Source organism: Momordica charantia (assembly GCF_013281855.1).
Source record: "Momordica charantia cultivar OHB3-1 chromosome 7 unlocalized genomic scaffold, Mcharantia_2.0 BLBB01000007.1, whole genome shotgun sequence".
Classification (NCBI taxonomy): domain Eukaryota; kingdom Viridiplantae; phylum Streptophyta; class Magnoliopsida; order Cucurbitales; family Cucurbitaceae; genus Momordica; species Momordica charantia.
The window spans coordinates 2,683,408-2,699,008 of NW_028275165.1; the positions used below are offsets into that span (position 1 = coordinate 2,683,408).

At 36.7% G+C, this 15,601-nt stretch overlaps 1 protein-coding gene across 1 annotated transcript in view; it reads right to left on the bottom strand.

Annotated features, from left to right (window-relative positions):
- LOC111018548 (signal peptide peptidase-like 5) overlaps nt 1-15,601 on the bottom strand; it is a 53,692-nt gene that overhangs the window by 22,330 nt on the left and 15,761 nt on the right. Inside the window, exons 4-8 of the mRNA XM_022294669.2 lie at nt 12,171-12,290; nt 11,723-11,880; nt 9,404-9,580; nt 3,910-3,944; nt 3,650-3,806 (exon numbers count right to left, since the gene is read on the bottom strand). Of these exons, the coding sequence (XP_022150361.1) occupies nt 3,650-3,806; nt 3,910-3,944; nt 9,404-9,580; nt 11,723-11,880; nt 12,171-12,290 (647 nt within the window). The remainder of the gene's footprint in view (nt 1-3,649; nt 3,807-3,909; nt 3,945-9,403; nt 9,581-11,722; nt 11,881-12,170; nt 12,291-15,601) is intronic.

A 15,601-nucleotide genomic window follows, 5' to 3' on the forward strand; every position in this document is an offset into this window, starting at 1 on the left:
ATCCCCAAACAGATGGACAAACCGAAATCAGCAATTGGACTCTCGGGAACCTTATACGCTGCCTTTGCAATAACAAACCAAAACAGTGGGATTTGACTCTTGCTCAAGCTGAGTTTGCTTTCAACCACATGCAGAATAGGACCCAGGGAAGTCCCCCTTTGAGGTTGTTTATACAAAACTACCTAGACTAACCGTGGACTTAGCTAACATACCTTTTTCTGTTTATTTTAGTTTGGAGGCTGCCCAGATGGCTGAAAGGATTACCCAACTACATAAGGAAGTCCATGATCATATAGAAACCGCCAATGCTAAGTACAAGAAGGCTACTGATGTGAAGCGACGACTTCAAGAATTCAAGGAAAGCGACCTTGTAATGATACATCTAACTAAAGGACGTCTACCTACGGGAGCTGCTCATAAATTACAAAAGAAGAAATTCGGACCGTTTGAAATTTTGAAGAAATACGGCCCAAATGCATACAAAGTCAAGCTACCCCCGGAATACAACATCAACCCAATCTTCAACGTATCGGATATCTATGCTTATGCTACACCAGATTCTTTTAGCTTATCCACTTGACTCGAGGTCGAGTCCCTTTTTAAGGCGGGGGGAAATTGATTTAACTAACTCTACTTAAGTTAGTTTAGTTTAGTGGTTTGGGGTAGTTAGTCTTTTATTATTGGGTTACTATCCTTTTTACCGTGGCCTTCTTCCTATAAATAGGAGGCCCCTTTATCTTTAGATGCATTCATTCCATTAATCAGATTTTAGTCTTTCCTTTACACCAGTTATTCTCTTACTTCATTAATGTTGACTGCTGTCTGCTCCAAATCTCCATTAACAACAACCTGGCAATTAAGAGTCAACTGTTCCGTATTCCCTTCCAGAATTCCAACAGTTTCAACCGTTTCAGATGTTTCATTGGTTACCAATTTCCCTTTTATTTGAATAAACATCAAAAGCATTAGGGAATGACTTTTCAACTCCCATAACTAACTGAATCCAGCAATATCTAGAGGATTGGAGAGATTACGAAGATCCGAAAGAAAATAAAATTTCTTACTGAAATTAGAACAACAAAAGATCCAAAATCCTTATGAGTTAATTCAACAGTAGCTGGGATAAATCCACACGGGTTCTGTTCAACTTGAATAGTAGCTTCGGTAACATCCAACATATTCAAAGTTCTAGTAGAAATGGCTAACAGACCTCCACAATATTTCTCAATGGCTTCAAAACAATCACAATTTCAAAATGAAAGTGGAAGATCTTTAATTGTAATCAAGAATTTTCAATATTCTTGCTGGACATGTAATTTTGGGGTTTTTTTTTTAGAACTAGGAGTTAGAGCTTTGCACCCCTATACCAAGGGCATCTGTACCCGCCCCAAGGCCTGGACCCGGGAGACATCAAGGATGTTTGGTATTAAGCTCACCAGAAGGTTCGAACTTGAGACCTCTTAGCCAAAGGTGTTTACCAACTGGACTATCCCTTGGGGGCTTAGGGATTTTTCTTATGATCTTTTCTCATAAACACCTTTAGGTCCCAAAAGGCAAACCAACCACTTTAACATTTGACAAAATATCGTAGATTAGAGCTATATTTGTGAATTCTGCCTGTTCCAAAATCATCTCTTTCTTGCTTAAAAAAAAAATTTGTAACAGTTCAACAAAAAGTCTCAAACAAAGGTAAATGGGTACAAAGGAGAGAAAGAACAACCTTTTTGCTCGTATATTCAATGTAGTGGCACTCATTATCAGTCGAAACACAAAAATGATTGTTTTGGATACAACCGTCTTTGAAAAAACCAGATATGAATCAAAAGGAAATCAAACTCAACTCAAAAGACAAAGACGAAAAGACCTAACCAACTAGGCTGGAACCTTGGGGAAGAGAGACAATAGAGCATTCTTCCTCTTGCAAGGATCCTTAAATTGGGATGCTTTTATTTTTCCTGCTTAATTCTCGTCCTTTTTCTTGTACTTTTCATTTTTGTACTTGGTTACCTTTTTTTCTTTTGCTTCAAGTCAATCCTACGCCCAACATATCCCAAAAAGCGAACCATTCATTTTTGTTGTGCCCATCAAGGACCACAATGCTCTTTCTTCCTCGTGAACTAGGCCAAATAATACAATCAACATAATTTCTAAAGTTTGATCTAATTTTTTTGTAGTCTGCAAGCAGAAAAATCATCTCTAATTTGTTTGTAAAAGACTTTATGAATCAGACTGTGCAATAAATAAATGAATGAATTTTCAAACCACGCTAAGCGAGAAGAATTGAGGGGCAACAAAGTACTTTTTTCCATATCTTCAATGAAAAAACACTCATTGATGACCTTGATGATGTTCTTGATGTTCAAGATTCCAGAAGCTTCTGTCTGTGGTTCCTGCTCTTGGGAGGCTCTTTTAGGCTGTATCTGTTTTGGCCTTTTTGTAGTCAGCTCTTTGGCATTGTATTACTTTGTTTACATTTCATGCTTTCCCTTGTCTTTTTTTTCCCGCTCCCTTTAGGGGTTTGTATCTTTTGAACATTTTGTTCTCTTTTCAATACATATCTTGTTAAAAAGAAAAAAACACTCATTCTCAGACCAGATACCATAATGCTTATTTTCAATACAAGCACTATTGATTTCCATTTTGAAAACTTGGAACTTTTCACTGAACTCTAAATCTGAACACCTTTTAACTTGAATTCTAAATAATCTAGGGGAAGAGAGAGAACCGTACGTCCGTACGACCTCCATTCCCCTCATTCACATATATAGGTCGACATTTACCATTATCCTATTCATCAATAATGCAAGTATCTCCTCAAACATGTGACTAATATCTTTCCTCATTTATTTTCTATTATTGCACACGTTCCTTTCTTTAAGATTCCAGACAGCATTTGACAATTGATGACACCAAACGAACCAAAGCTAAATTGGTGTCCGGGCCTTCCTTACAATTGATGACTAACCAATCATATATGAGCACTAACCCTACAGCATTTGATATCTAGAAAATCGTAAAACATTAATATCATGCACAGATAACTACTAAAGATTGAACTCATTACCTCAAAAACAGGTAATCTAGCTTACAACTTACCAATCTGATATTAACCGATACTCGTGAAAATTTAGGCAATCATTCAAAGCGAACTAAAATGCGCAGTGCACACTCTAATGAAAATTTTGGTTCCTATATTTGGTTGTTTTTCTTCATCTTTTCCACTTCCTCTGAGAGCTAGTGTACTTGAAAATTTTTCTTCCTTTTCATATTATCCATGAAAAGTTTGTTTCTAGTTAAAAAAATGCACACTCTAATGTCTCTATCAAAATAAATATAATAGGCATGTCATTTTCCTCAACAAGTCCTAATTCCACTAGTGAACAAAATAAAATGCTCAAAGGAAAAGATTCATACAAAATTAACAGATAAAATCGCATGAAGAAGCTTATTAGGAAATAAGAATGGTAAGAGAATCGTCACAAATACTTAAAACAAAGATATTATTTACTCAAACAAAAGAGACATGGCCAATTTTCAACTTCCATTCACTCAAAATAAACCAGTAGGACTGGACCACAAAATCATATTGCAAACCAATTTGAATTAAACATTTGGAGATTAATAGATGTGTGTGTGTGCGAATACTTACAAGAATATTTTGGCCAATCCAAGAGTATGATGCACGCCGAGTCACAGCCCAGAATATCGCAATAGCTATACAAAAAAGCAGCACGACAAATGACAGAACAGAGATCTCCCCCACTAAAGGCAAATTCAAAGTCTTCCTCTCACAACTTTTGCATTTTCTGCACAATGAATAATGGACACAAGAAAATATATAGAAAAGACCAATATACATAAACAACTCATCATAAGTTTTAGCAGCAAGAAATATACAAGCAAGCATACCTTAACATCAGTCCTAATATAACGTTATGCATTCCCTGAAAGGTAAACCTTTACAAGTTATCAAATACATTTAAGAGACCAGGTTGCCATAAATTATAATGCTTGATACAGAAACGCACTAAAAGACGATCATTTAAGAAGAAACAAAAACTAGTCTGATAAGTAAAAAATAAAAAGAATAAATAATATCAGATACAGATGTTGATGAAGTTGATGAAGAATAAATAAATAATATCTCAATGTCCTTTTTCCAGATGGTAAAGACGTTGATGAAGTTGCTGGCATGCCCGAAGTTAAAGGCTCTTAAACGTTTCCTTTTGTGTCCTTGCATCTTGATGGATCGTTTTGCTTATAGTAAGCTTGGTCTTATATGCTTGTATTATCTGTACTGCTCCTAGTTGGGCCTATTTTTATCTTTTTTCTTTTCTTTTTTCTCTCTCTCCTTTGGGAGTTTGTATCCTTGAACTTTTTCTCATTTTCATATATCAATGAAAAGTTGTTTCTTGTTAAAAAAAAATATTTGATACAAATTAAGACCTTCATTCAAAAAGTGGCAAGAGCCAAAATAAAACAATATAAAGGACACCGAAAGAGCTTGTAGCTTGTTGGGTTAGTGGATAGATTGTAAAAAGGTCCAACCCCCAAGTTCAAATCTCAAATTGTACAAATTAAAAAAAGGAAAAAACAATCTAAAGGACAAACGGACAGGGACAAGACATCCCATTTCCAAAGGCAAAGGGTCAAACAAAGGTCCTCCAATCTAAATGGTAAAAGTAGAGTAGTTAAAATAGAGTCTGTATTGAGCACTCCAATTAGATGTTGTGAACCATACAAAGTCACAAAAATAATGAAAAAAATTAACTTATCTGAAAATATTCTAACATTTCTTTCCTTCCAAATAAGTCACAAAAGAACTCTTGAAGAATTAGGCCACAACACTATAGATTTATCTTTTATTTTTTTCTTGATATTCGTGAGTGTTTGGGCCAGCTTGCATGCACCTCAACTAATCTCATGGGACAATTTGCTTGACCACTTTTAATTTATCTTTGAAACACCAATCCGATAAAACCTCTAGGAGCCAACCTTATATATGCTTTTAGGAACACCACTACGAACCAAATCAATTACAAATAAAATGCTATGCTTTGGAGAAAAAATTGCAATCAATAGAAAGAATGTGGGGCTTCTTCTATTGGACTTTATCAAGGGTGTTTATGCAGCCAAGAGCAAGGGTCCATTAGAAGAATTTACCTTTTGAGGACAGCCTCCTTCCCTAATTAAATTACATAAATACTGGTCCAAAATTATCCTTCTCATGGAGGAATAACGATGCATATTTAATAGGAAAAGTTCTTGAGTTTTCTAGCTTCCAAAAGAACTTGAGTTTTCTAGCTTCCAAAACGAGGCATCAATTCTCTAACCAAGCCTGACATTTTCCAGCATCAAAGAAAGGTTTTCCCATTCTTCCATTTCCCAATCAAAAAGACTTCTGAGGTACCCACCCAGGTTCCATTCTAACGCTCACCCTTCCTTCTTTTATTTGAAAACTCAATATCAAGGGTAAATTCAGTGTCTTTACCTCTATATTTTAGGAGGCTACGGCTAGGCAACTTCAAAAACAAAAATGAAGTCCTGTTAGCTAAATGCTGTTGTCAGGAGGTCTTCTAGGGAACCAAATGAATTGTGGCATAGAGTTGTGTCATTGATTTCATATTGAGAAACGGTGTGCGTTCACTATTAAGCCTACACTCATTCCAAAAACTGATACAACAAGATATGTCTTGCCTGATTAAGATTTCAAACTTGTCGTCTACTTTTAGGGAAGTTCCCTATCTGTCCTTTTGAGATGGAGGCAGTGTTCTTCACTTCACATGACATAGTTACACTCAAGTTTCACAAACTTCACGTCGAGCTCACTTCCGTGAAATCTTGTTAAAGAAAACCAAAGGCTCTTTCTCATCAAAGGTAGGCTCTTTTATGCTACAAAAATAAAATATCAACATTTGATACCTCTCTCCAAGAGCAATTACTGTTTTTATAGGAAACAAAACATATCTTATAAACAAAAGAACAAAAGAACTGTTTTTATAGGAAACAAAACATATCTTATGAACAAAAGAACAAAAGAACGGCCTATGGACAAGGGACAATGAAACAAAACATATCTTATAAACAAAAGAACAAAAGAACAGCCCTTCCAAAAAGGAACCAACAAGACGGTAGCTCTCTCCAATCTTGCAAAAACGTAGAGAGGCTGTAATTACAAAAGAATTTTCTATTTGTATGATACTACCAAGAAGCATTGATATGGAAACTATTACAAAAGAACTCAAAAGATTTAGCCTTGTCCTCAAAGGATCAAAGATTTATTTCTAGCCATAGGTTCCACAAAATAGTTTTAAAGGCGCAATCCGAGAGTGCTTTGAACTTTCCTTTAAAGGACCAACCAAGGCAACATTCAATCATCCAATCTTCAACACATCTACGCAAGCAAATAGCTAGGTCCAAAACTTGAAACAAAAACTGCCACCCTTTTTCAGAAAAGGGACAATGAATAAATAGATGATCTATGTTATCCTGCCCCCAAACAAAAACAACAAGCTGAGGGGGGGAGAGTTCAGTTCGGGCATCTAACTTGCAATCTCTCATGTGTATTCAAGGACCAAAGGGCAACCAACCAAAGGAACACTCGGACTTTCTTAGGAGTGTGATTCTTCCAAATTCCATTAATCAACAGGGAACTCAACTTTCTAGGGAACGCGAGGGTTCCAAGAGTTTTTTAAGAACAACATTATTAATCTCAGAACAAACGAAATTTATATTTGCTTGATCTCAAAGAAATTGCATGCCAATAAAGTTAATGAATTTTGTCCCATAAGCCTTGTCACTTCCCTATACAAAATTATTGCGAATGTCTTGATCGAAAGGTTAAAAAAGGTTATTCACCTCATAGTTGACGATGCTCAGTCTACTTTTGTTGATGGTAGCCAGATTCTGGATGCTATGATTGTGGCGGCAGAGGTTGTAGGGGATTGGAATGCTTCAAAAAAGGTTGCTACTTGCTTAAGTTGGACTATGAAAAAGCTGATGAAATGGTTAACTGGGATTATCTTGACGCGGTCCTTGATCAGAAAGGCTTCGATAGAAGATGGCATAAACGATAGACCAAGGGGTAAGATCCATGCCAAAAGAGGTTTGAAACAAGGGGATCCCCTCTCTCCTTTCCTCTTTACATTAATCGGAGACTCCTTTAGTGGTCTTCTGAATTATTGTTGCAGAAAAAGAATGATAGGGGTTTGAAGTGGGTAGACATAAAGACCATGTCTCCCATTTACAATACAATATCCACATAATAGATAGTTTTTTGCCCTAGGTACAAAAGAAATCTTGGTAGATGGTGGGATCATCTTGTTGTTCGTTAAAGGATCAGGCCTTAGTATCAATTTGTCTAAAACGTCTCTTATGGAGCCGAATTTATCTGGAAGTATAGTGGCTTGCAAGGCTGCTATTAGGGTGTAGAGTTGAATCTCTACCTTTCAACTACTCGGGCATTCCCCTCGGAGGAGACCACCAAAAGATTGCTATTTGGCGCCCTATGGTGGAGAAGTTCACCCAAAAATTAAGTAAATGGAAGAAGCTCCTTCTATCTAAAGGAGGACACTGAACTTAGCTCAATCCATCATGAATAGCTTACCAATTTTCTACTTGCCTCCCCTTAAAGCACCAATGAGTATTACAAAGGAAATGGATAAGGCGGTCAGAGATTTCTTTTCCGCAGGCGGCTCTTCGCATCCTTGCAGGAATTTGGTGAACTGGGAGCAAACCTCTCTCCCTATTCATTTCGGCAGACTGGGCATTGTTGCTTTCACGCATAGGAATAATGCTCTTTTACTTAAATGGTTTTGGCATTTTACCCAAGTTACAACTTTGTGGGGAAGAGTTATGGGGATGATTCTTATGGGTGGTTGTTGAAGCCTCTAAAGGGATAGCAAGGGGAAAACCTTGGTTTGATATAGCCAAGAATATCACTCTATTCCAAAAGTTTATAACGTTTAAGGCTGGTCAAGGCGAGATAATTAGGTTCTAGCTCGATAATTGGGTGAGTGAAGCTCCCCTTGCGCAAGTCTTCCCAAATTTCTTTGCTATCTCTTTGAAACAAGGGGCCTCCATCGCCGAGTGCTGGAATGCAGAGCAGAATGCTTGCGACCTGGGTTTCCGTAAAGGTCTCTTTGAGAGGGAATTGGTTAGCTGTGTCAATTTGGTTTAGTCCGTGGATCCAGAGATTATTTTGGGTGGTCTTAATTAGAAACAGCATCCTTAGTTATTCTGGCAAGGGGTTAAATTATCATGTGTTGAAGAAGCGGAGGGAAACAAAGAGTCATGGTGGGAAAAAAGTAAGTATGCTCTCTTCTCTCTCCTCCCTCTCCTCTCCCTTTCGGTTTTGAAAGAGACAATCAAGCGAGTTCTTAGCTGGGATCTCAGTTTTCATATAAGTACAGTTCAGATTTTAGTTCTATGTGGAAATCAATAGTTTCTATGTGGAAAATACGCATTTTTGCTTATGGTTTGAAGATGACTGGTTTTATGTGGAAGATATGAGATACAATGTGGTACTGTATGAAACTTCTGCAGTTCGCTTGGTTTGGAGATCAACTGGTTGATCTGATGGGTGCAAACTTTCTTTTCTAATCAGATAAGAGATGAGTTTAGTATTTAGAGAATTCAAAAGTTTTAACTATGATTCAAGTTTACAAGTCGAATTAGTAGTTTGGCCTCCAACTGGAGGAAGAAAAAGGATTGCAATCGCTGCTGGTCTTGGAACAAGCGGGTGGTTAGCTTTTTGGATATGGTGAAGATCGGTTTAACAAGGGAGAAGGAAGCTTCAAAGGACAAGGAAAACTCAAATTCTCATCTTTCTTATGTTGAGGCTATAGAAGGAAAAAGGAGAGGAAGCTTTAGGGATGCGCCTAAATAGTAGATCACAAAGAAAGATAAGGTTTTTAGGACTCTTTTACAAGCGGGAAGATGAGAAGGCAGAAAGTCCTTGATACAAATGGGTTTTCGAAGCATTATTGGGTCAGAAAGGAATCCGAAGTTCTGGAGTTGGTGTGGGATAATGTCATGGTCATCTGGAGACTTTGTGCACATGGATAATGGGATGGAAAAGGAAAAAGGAATATATCAGCACTTACAAAAGAAATACCCATTTATCAACTTAAAAGGCACTGACAAGGATTGAAAAAATGCACAAGGTCACAAATAAATATTAAAAAAAAAACACCGAGTGGCTACCAAAATGTAGACTTCCATACACCATTCTACATTCTCAGACAACAAATTTCATATGTATACATACATATATATATGAAATTATAGTCCTCGCTGGAGATGATGTGATGTTAGCATCAAACGCTGAGGATCATAAAACAAAGAATTGATATCCTAATTGAGCACAAATCTCAAAATATACATGCAAGATTTATGTCATTACCTCAACACCACCAATGCAGAACATTACAATCAACACCCAAATGAACCAAGAAGACATAAAGAAATATAGCAGCACCAGGAAAGTAGATGCCATAATGACAAATACTATTGCACCCTTTACATTAATATCAAGGGTTTCCTTCTCAGAGTCATTTTTTGCTGCTCCACTGGAAGATTCCTGGTTCGAAAAAAAAATGTTTGTAAGATCAGATCCAAAGCATTATTGAAAGAGAACATAATCATCCCAGAAGAAGAAGATTTATCCAATGAATGGTATGAAAGTAAAATAATATAATATGGAAATCATTCTTAAATTCCTCAGTCTACACATAAACAACAAATTTCATAGTGATGAGTTACTCATTTACAAGTATAAACTCCAGATTCTTCAATCTAGGGTAACCTAATAACAATTTTTTTTTTTTAACAAGATACAAACTTTTCATTGATAATATGAAAAGGAAGAAAAAAGTTCAAGGATAAAAGGAAGTGAAAAAAGAATAAGAAAAACAATTAGAACACAAAAACAAAAAACCCATGAAATAGATGAGATCTGAAGCCCAAGAACACATGCTGAAAAACTGTTATCAATAAAGCTTGTCAATTCAAAAGGACTTACTACTGAGGAGGAAACCAAAACAATCACTTAACTTAACACTAGGGGTATTCAAAAAACCCGACAACCCGACGAACCCAACCCAAACCGTTGGTTTGGATAAAGTTTTGGTTCGGGTTGGGTTGTAATTTTTCCAAACCGATCGGTTCGGGTCGGGTTAGGGTTCACAATTAAAAAATCGGGTTAACCCAACCCGGAATTATAAATATATTTTTTTTTAATTTATGAGTATATAATTATATTAATATATCTATTTACAATCTCAGCAATTCATTTATTTTTAATCTCAGTCTTTCATTTTAGGGCTTGATTTTGGTTTATCTTTTCACCATCTTTTCAAATACCCCAATCTCACGCCTCCTCTCCTCTACCCTCTCATTCTCGTTTTCTCATCTCTTCTCTTTCTCTCGTCATCTCATTTTGTCATCCCTTCTCTCATCATCTTCGACTCTCTTCAGGAGCAGCTCATCGCCATCGCCTGTAGCAACAGATTCGATGCTCGTCGTCGCCGTGAAGCAAGGTTGTTCATCGCTGGTAGCAGCTGGTCTGTCGCTCATCACTGCTGTAACATTCAATCTCATATTCTCATCATGTCGTCTTGCCGTGAAGCAGATCTTCCTGACCTCTTCTCTATCTTCATGTTGCCTTTCTCCTCCATACATCTTCTCCATCTCCTCATCTTTTTCATCTTCACATTACTCTCAATCTCCCACGATTTCATCTCTCTATCTCTCTCGGTGCTCTTTCTTTCAGAGCTATCCTATTCATTTTTTTCAATCCAGATTAAAAAAAAAAACAAAAAAAAGCGAAAAAATTGGGTTGGGTTGGGTGGGTTGACCATAATATTCGGTTCTGCCGGTTCCTTAATTTGACCGACCTGAAAATTTGGGTTGGTCCAAAAAACACCCTAACCCAACCCAACCCAACCCGTGAACACCCCTTCTGAACACAAGCAGAAAAACTTATTGCCGCTTGGCTGGATTTTTGTATATTGAGAAGTTCTCTTTTTTTAAGGCTTGCTTTAAATTCTTAAAGTTTTTGAGAATTTGAAAGGTCTTTTAGGATTCTGAAGGGCCTTTTTGGGCTTCTCAAGGGCTAGATTCTGATTCATATTTACTATTCATTCAATGTTTCCTAGGTCTGAGGATTTTATTTCTCAATGAAGAGACATTCTGCATTCCGAGGAGGTTCCTCGTTTAAATAAGAGTGGTATTGCCTTTTCTTTCCAAAGTCATAGGTCTACTAGTGGATCATCATCCCTTGAAGTTCTAATTTTTCTAAAACAAGAAACTTGAATTTTCATTGATGTAATAAAAAACAAAAGCAAATACAAAGGTTACAAGAAGAGGAACTAAAAAACAATCGAAACCGGCAAAATAAAATGACTGGTCAGGAAGGCTCAATGAACTAATCAATGAAAATAAAAGCTTCCCAATTTCCCTATGCTATTTTCTCAATCTATATAGTCCTAGAATAGAAAAGTAAGATTAGAGGCATACTTGCACAATGTCACATTGTGAGATCATGTCCCATTATGTAAAAAATCCAAAAATGGCATCACAAAGATAGGCATTCAGCATTCCTCAAACAAAAAAAGAAGAAGAAAGAAAGAAAGAAAGATAGGCGCTTTCAGCAAGTGAAATCAAATACCCATTTTTTATAGAGAGAATGAAAATACCATGACACGAAGTATTATGAGTGCACCTTTGGTGATAATTCATTATAGCGCTCCTCAGTTTGTTCGGAAGCGGTGATCTCTGGCCAAAGCGTGGCACATGCAACTGTTCCAACAGCCATTACCCACAAAATTGCAACAGAGTAGTCCACAATTGGACGCTTTGGAGAATATAACAAAATTTCCACTGTAAGGGGCAAAGGTAATCAAAACTTGACGTATTATTGGACAACTAAATATATCAACAACGAAAATAATAAAATATAAATCAGATAACTCAAATAATAATGTTAACCCATATGTGCAGATACACTAAGAGTTAAAATTGTACAGTCAGATAAATATAAGAATGTATCCATGGGTGCAAACTTACTCTGAGTGCATAACATGAGTACATGCACAAATTGAAACATCAAATAACTAAATTTAAATTTATGCGCACAATGATCATTGAGACTGCATAAATAGAAATCTCACCTTTCTTTCCAGCCTCTATTGATTTCTTAAGAACTTCTCCACTGGACTTGGGAAGCATCACAACCGGAATTGAAATATTTAGAGCAGTGTCATTTCCAGAACAAACCATCTTGTAAAGTTCTAGGTCAACGGAAAAACAATTTCCAAATTCAATAACTAAAAATAAATAGATAAAATCATAACATGCAGGCTGTTAACTTCTTTATAGATTTAAATTACAATTCAAAATTACTAAGCCAAGCATTAGAAACATAGATCGAGAGATTTTTAGAACAAGATACGAGTTCTTGTACATGAAGTTGACAGCCAACATTATTTCTACTCCCATTAGACAATTTTAAATAAGGGATCAAAAAAATTTTAAACTTGGTATATAAAAGTACAAACATACTTAAAAATTTATAACAGGAAAAAGAAATATCTCAATAGTCCATTGATGTACATTAGTACATCTAACCTTTCAGAATCATTATCACTAAAAGATAAACCAAGAAAAAATTTGGAAAACAAGAAAAAATTTGGAAAACAAGTTGAGGTGAAAAAAGAGAGGAAAAAAAGGGATAAACAAAACTAAAAAAAAGAAGAAGAAGAAGAAGAAAACTTGCTACCCTTGATACAGTATGTAATAACCAAAAGAAAAAAGAAAAAACAAAGCAAAACAGAGTAGATAGGAGGGAAAGAGAAGAAAAATAAAATTTTAACGCACTGTTTCTGCAGTCAATCTACTGGTCTACATTTTTATTCACTATACAAATGAAGACAAACTAGGTTTGTCTTTTAGTTTGGTCTAGGTTGCTATTTAATTATAGAATAATAAGATTTTAAGTTTAAAATAATATATCAATGAAAAGTTGTTTCTTGTTCAAAAAAAATAATAATATATCAACCAAATATCTAAGGCAATTATTTTTCTGTCAGGGCACTAAACCACATTGTTAATTGCACCACCTTATTAATTTCACCCCACCACCGCCAAAGACCATTTTCCTTTAAGGCTGACGCCTTTTAAGCCTCGAAGGTTTAAGCACGGAGGCATATGCCTTTGTTATCTAAGGCGGGGAAGCCTCATTTTATTTGTTACAAGCGTAAGCCATGAGGCATGATATAGCCACCTCGCCTCAAGGCACATCTCAGGGCGTAAGCCTTGACCGATTTTTAAAACATTGTTTCTAAGAGGCACGTGGCCTTATTCCTATCCTGGCCTTCCCTTAAATGGTAAATTCATTCTTCCTCATTTTGGGAACTTTGATGGAGAAAGTGAAGAAAAAACTCCAATCATGGAAAAACTACTATATTTCGAAGGAAGGAAGGTTCATCCTCATCCAAGTCACTCCATCAAATCTCCCCATATGTCCCTCTTCTCTATGCCAGCAAAAGTCATACACTAGGAAGAACAAAGTTTCCATTTCCAACAAACACGCATCAGACGCGAAATATCATCTTTTTTGTTATTTTGAACACATGGCAAACACGCCACAAACATGCAGCCAACACGCCAAGGACACGCCAGATGAAATTTTCGTGAAATTTAAAAAAAACATGTAAGGCTACCAAAAGAAACGAAATGAGAAACAAAAAGCCAAGCCGGGACTTCTTCACGAATACCTCCTCCTTTATAGACTTCAAACTTATTTAATAAGGAAGAGTTATCCTCGTTGAAACAAGATTGAAGGTCATCCTCGAATGAGTGATTAACTATTTCATCACTAATCCCTTCAAAAATTTGAAGTTCCCACAATTGTATTAATGTTGGTGGCCATGACCTCAATATCCTGAGGAAGTTCCATATACTTCCAACAAGGCTAAGCCATTTAATTTAGAGAAATTGGAAGGTTCTTTTTTTTTTTGTTTTTAGATAATCGGGAGTTGGAGCTCAACACAGGGGCGGGATCCAGGAGTCATTAAGAGTTTTTGGTATTAAACTCACCAAAAGGTTCGACCATTGGCCTTAGCATCCTTCACTGCTTCTAAATCCACTTGTTTCCATTTAGTAACAGAGGATGTGTTAGTCGGTAAAGAAGTCTGATCAGTCGAAGAAGAAATCTTTCTTGATGTTCTACCTCGATCCCAAGTGTTCGTCCTTGAATATTGTTTCTTATGGCGGTTATCGACCTATTCTTTTTTTTTTTATAAGAAACTTAATATATAGAAAAAAGCATAGAGAAAAGACAGCCTAAGGGCAGGGGGAAGAGGGCTACCCCTCCAAAAAACTAATGAAGTAAAGCACTCCAATCTATCGACGAGAGGCTGTAATTACAAAAGAATTTTCTATGCCTAGAACACCACCAAGAAGTGTGTAACTGTACTGTATTACAAAAAAATTTTAACGTAGAGGACTTATCTTCAAAAATTCTATTGTTTCTTTCCATCCAGAGATTCCAAATAAGGGCTCTAGCAGCACAATTACATAGAATTTTTGCTTTCCCTTTAAAATGCCACCCCTGAAGAGCTTCATTCATCCACCCATCAATATTCTGAGGCAAGCAAGTGGAATACCCGAAGATTTGCAGCAGAAAGAACCACCTACGAAGGGCAAAATGGCAGTGAAGGAAAATATGATTCATGGTTTCCTCATTCTGATTGCAAAGAACACAAACGGAAGGAGAAAGAGCTCAATTTGGGCATCTTCGCTACAGTCTATCTGCTGTGTTTACAGCACGGTTGGCTAAGTTCCAAAGGAAAACTTTAACCTTCTTTGGAACAGAGAATTTCCAAAGAAGAGAAGTTAAAAGGAGAGTTCATAATTGGGGAGTCTTCACACAAAATTTTTAACCACGATTTAACCGTGTAAACACACCAGAGGAATCAGGAGACCAAACCACTTTGTCAACTCCTTCCCCAATTCGAATGGTGTCCAGCCTGCTCATAATATCAATCCAGCCCCTAACTTCGCTATCAAGCAGACCCCTTCTTATGCCTAGGTCCCAAGCTAGCTGTTCTTCTTTCCAACAATCAGCAATCGTGGCCTCCTTTTTCAAAGATAAAGCGAAAATTTCAGGAAAATCGTAGGCAAGAGTAGTGTTCCCCATCCATCTGTCTAACCAAAAACGGATTCTGTCACCATGTTTAGCTTTGAAAGATAGAAATTTAAGGAAAAGGATGTTATTCTTTGCTATTTCAAACCAAGGCTTACCAGCTGCTTTCCCCTTGGGCATTTTAGCCATCCACCTGAGAGGTTCCAACCCATAAATACTTTCAATTACTCTTCTCCAAAGGGCATCTCCCTCTTGGGTAAACCTCCACAACCATTTCAAAAGAAGCGCATTATTTTGGAGATGGAAGGCCCCTATACCGAGACCTCCTTTAGTCAAGGGTAACGACGTGGTATCCCATTTAACCAGATTTCTGTGGGGGTGTGATTTGTCTGACTTCCAGAAAAAATCTCTCACAAGCTTGTCTATCTGTTTAGCAATACCAATAGGAGCTTTTAA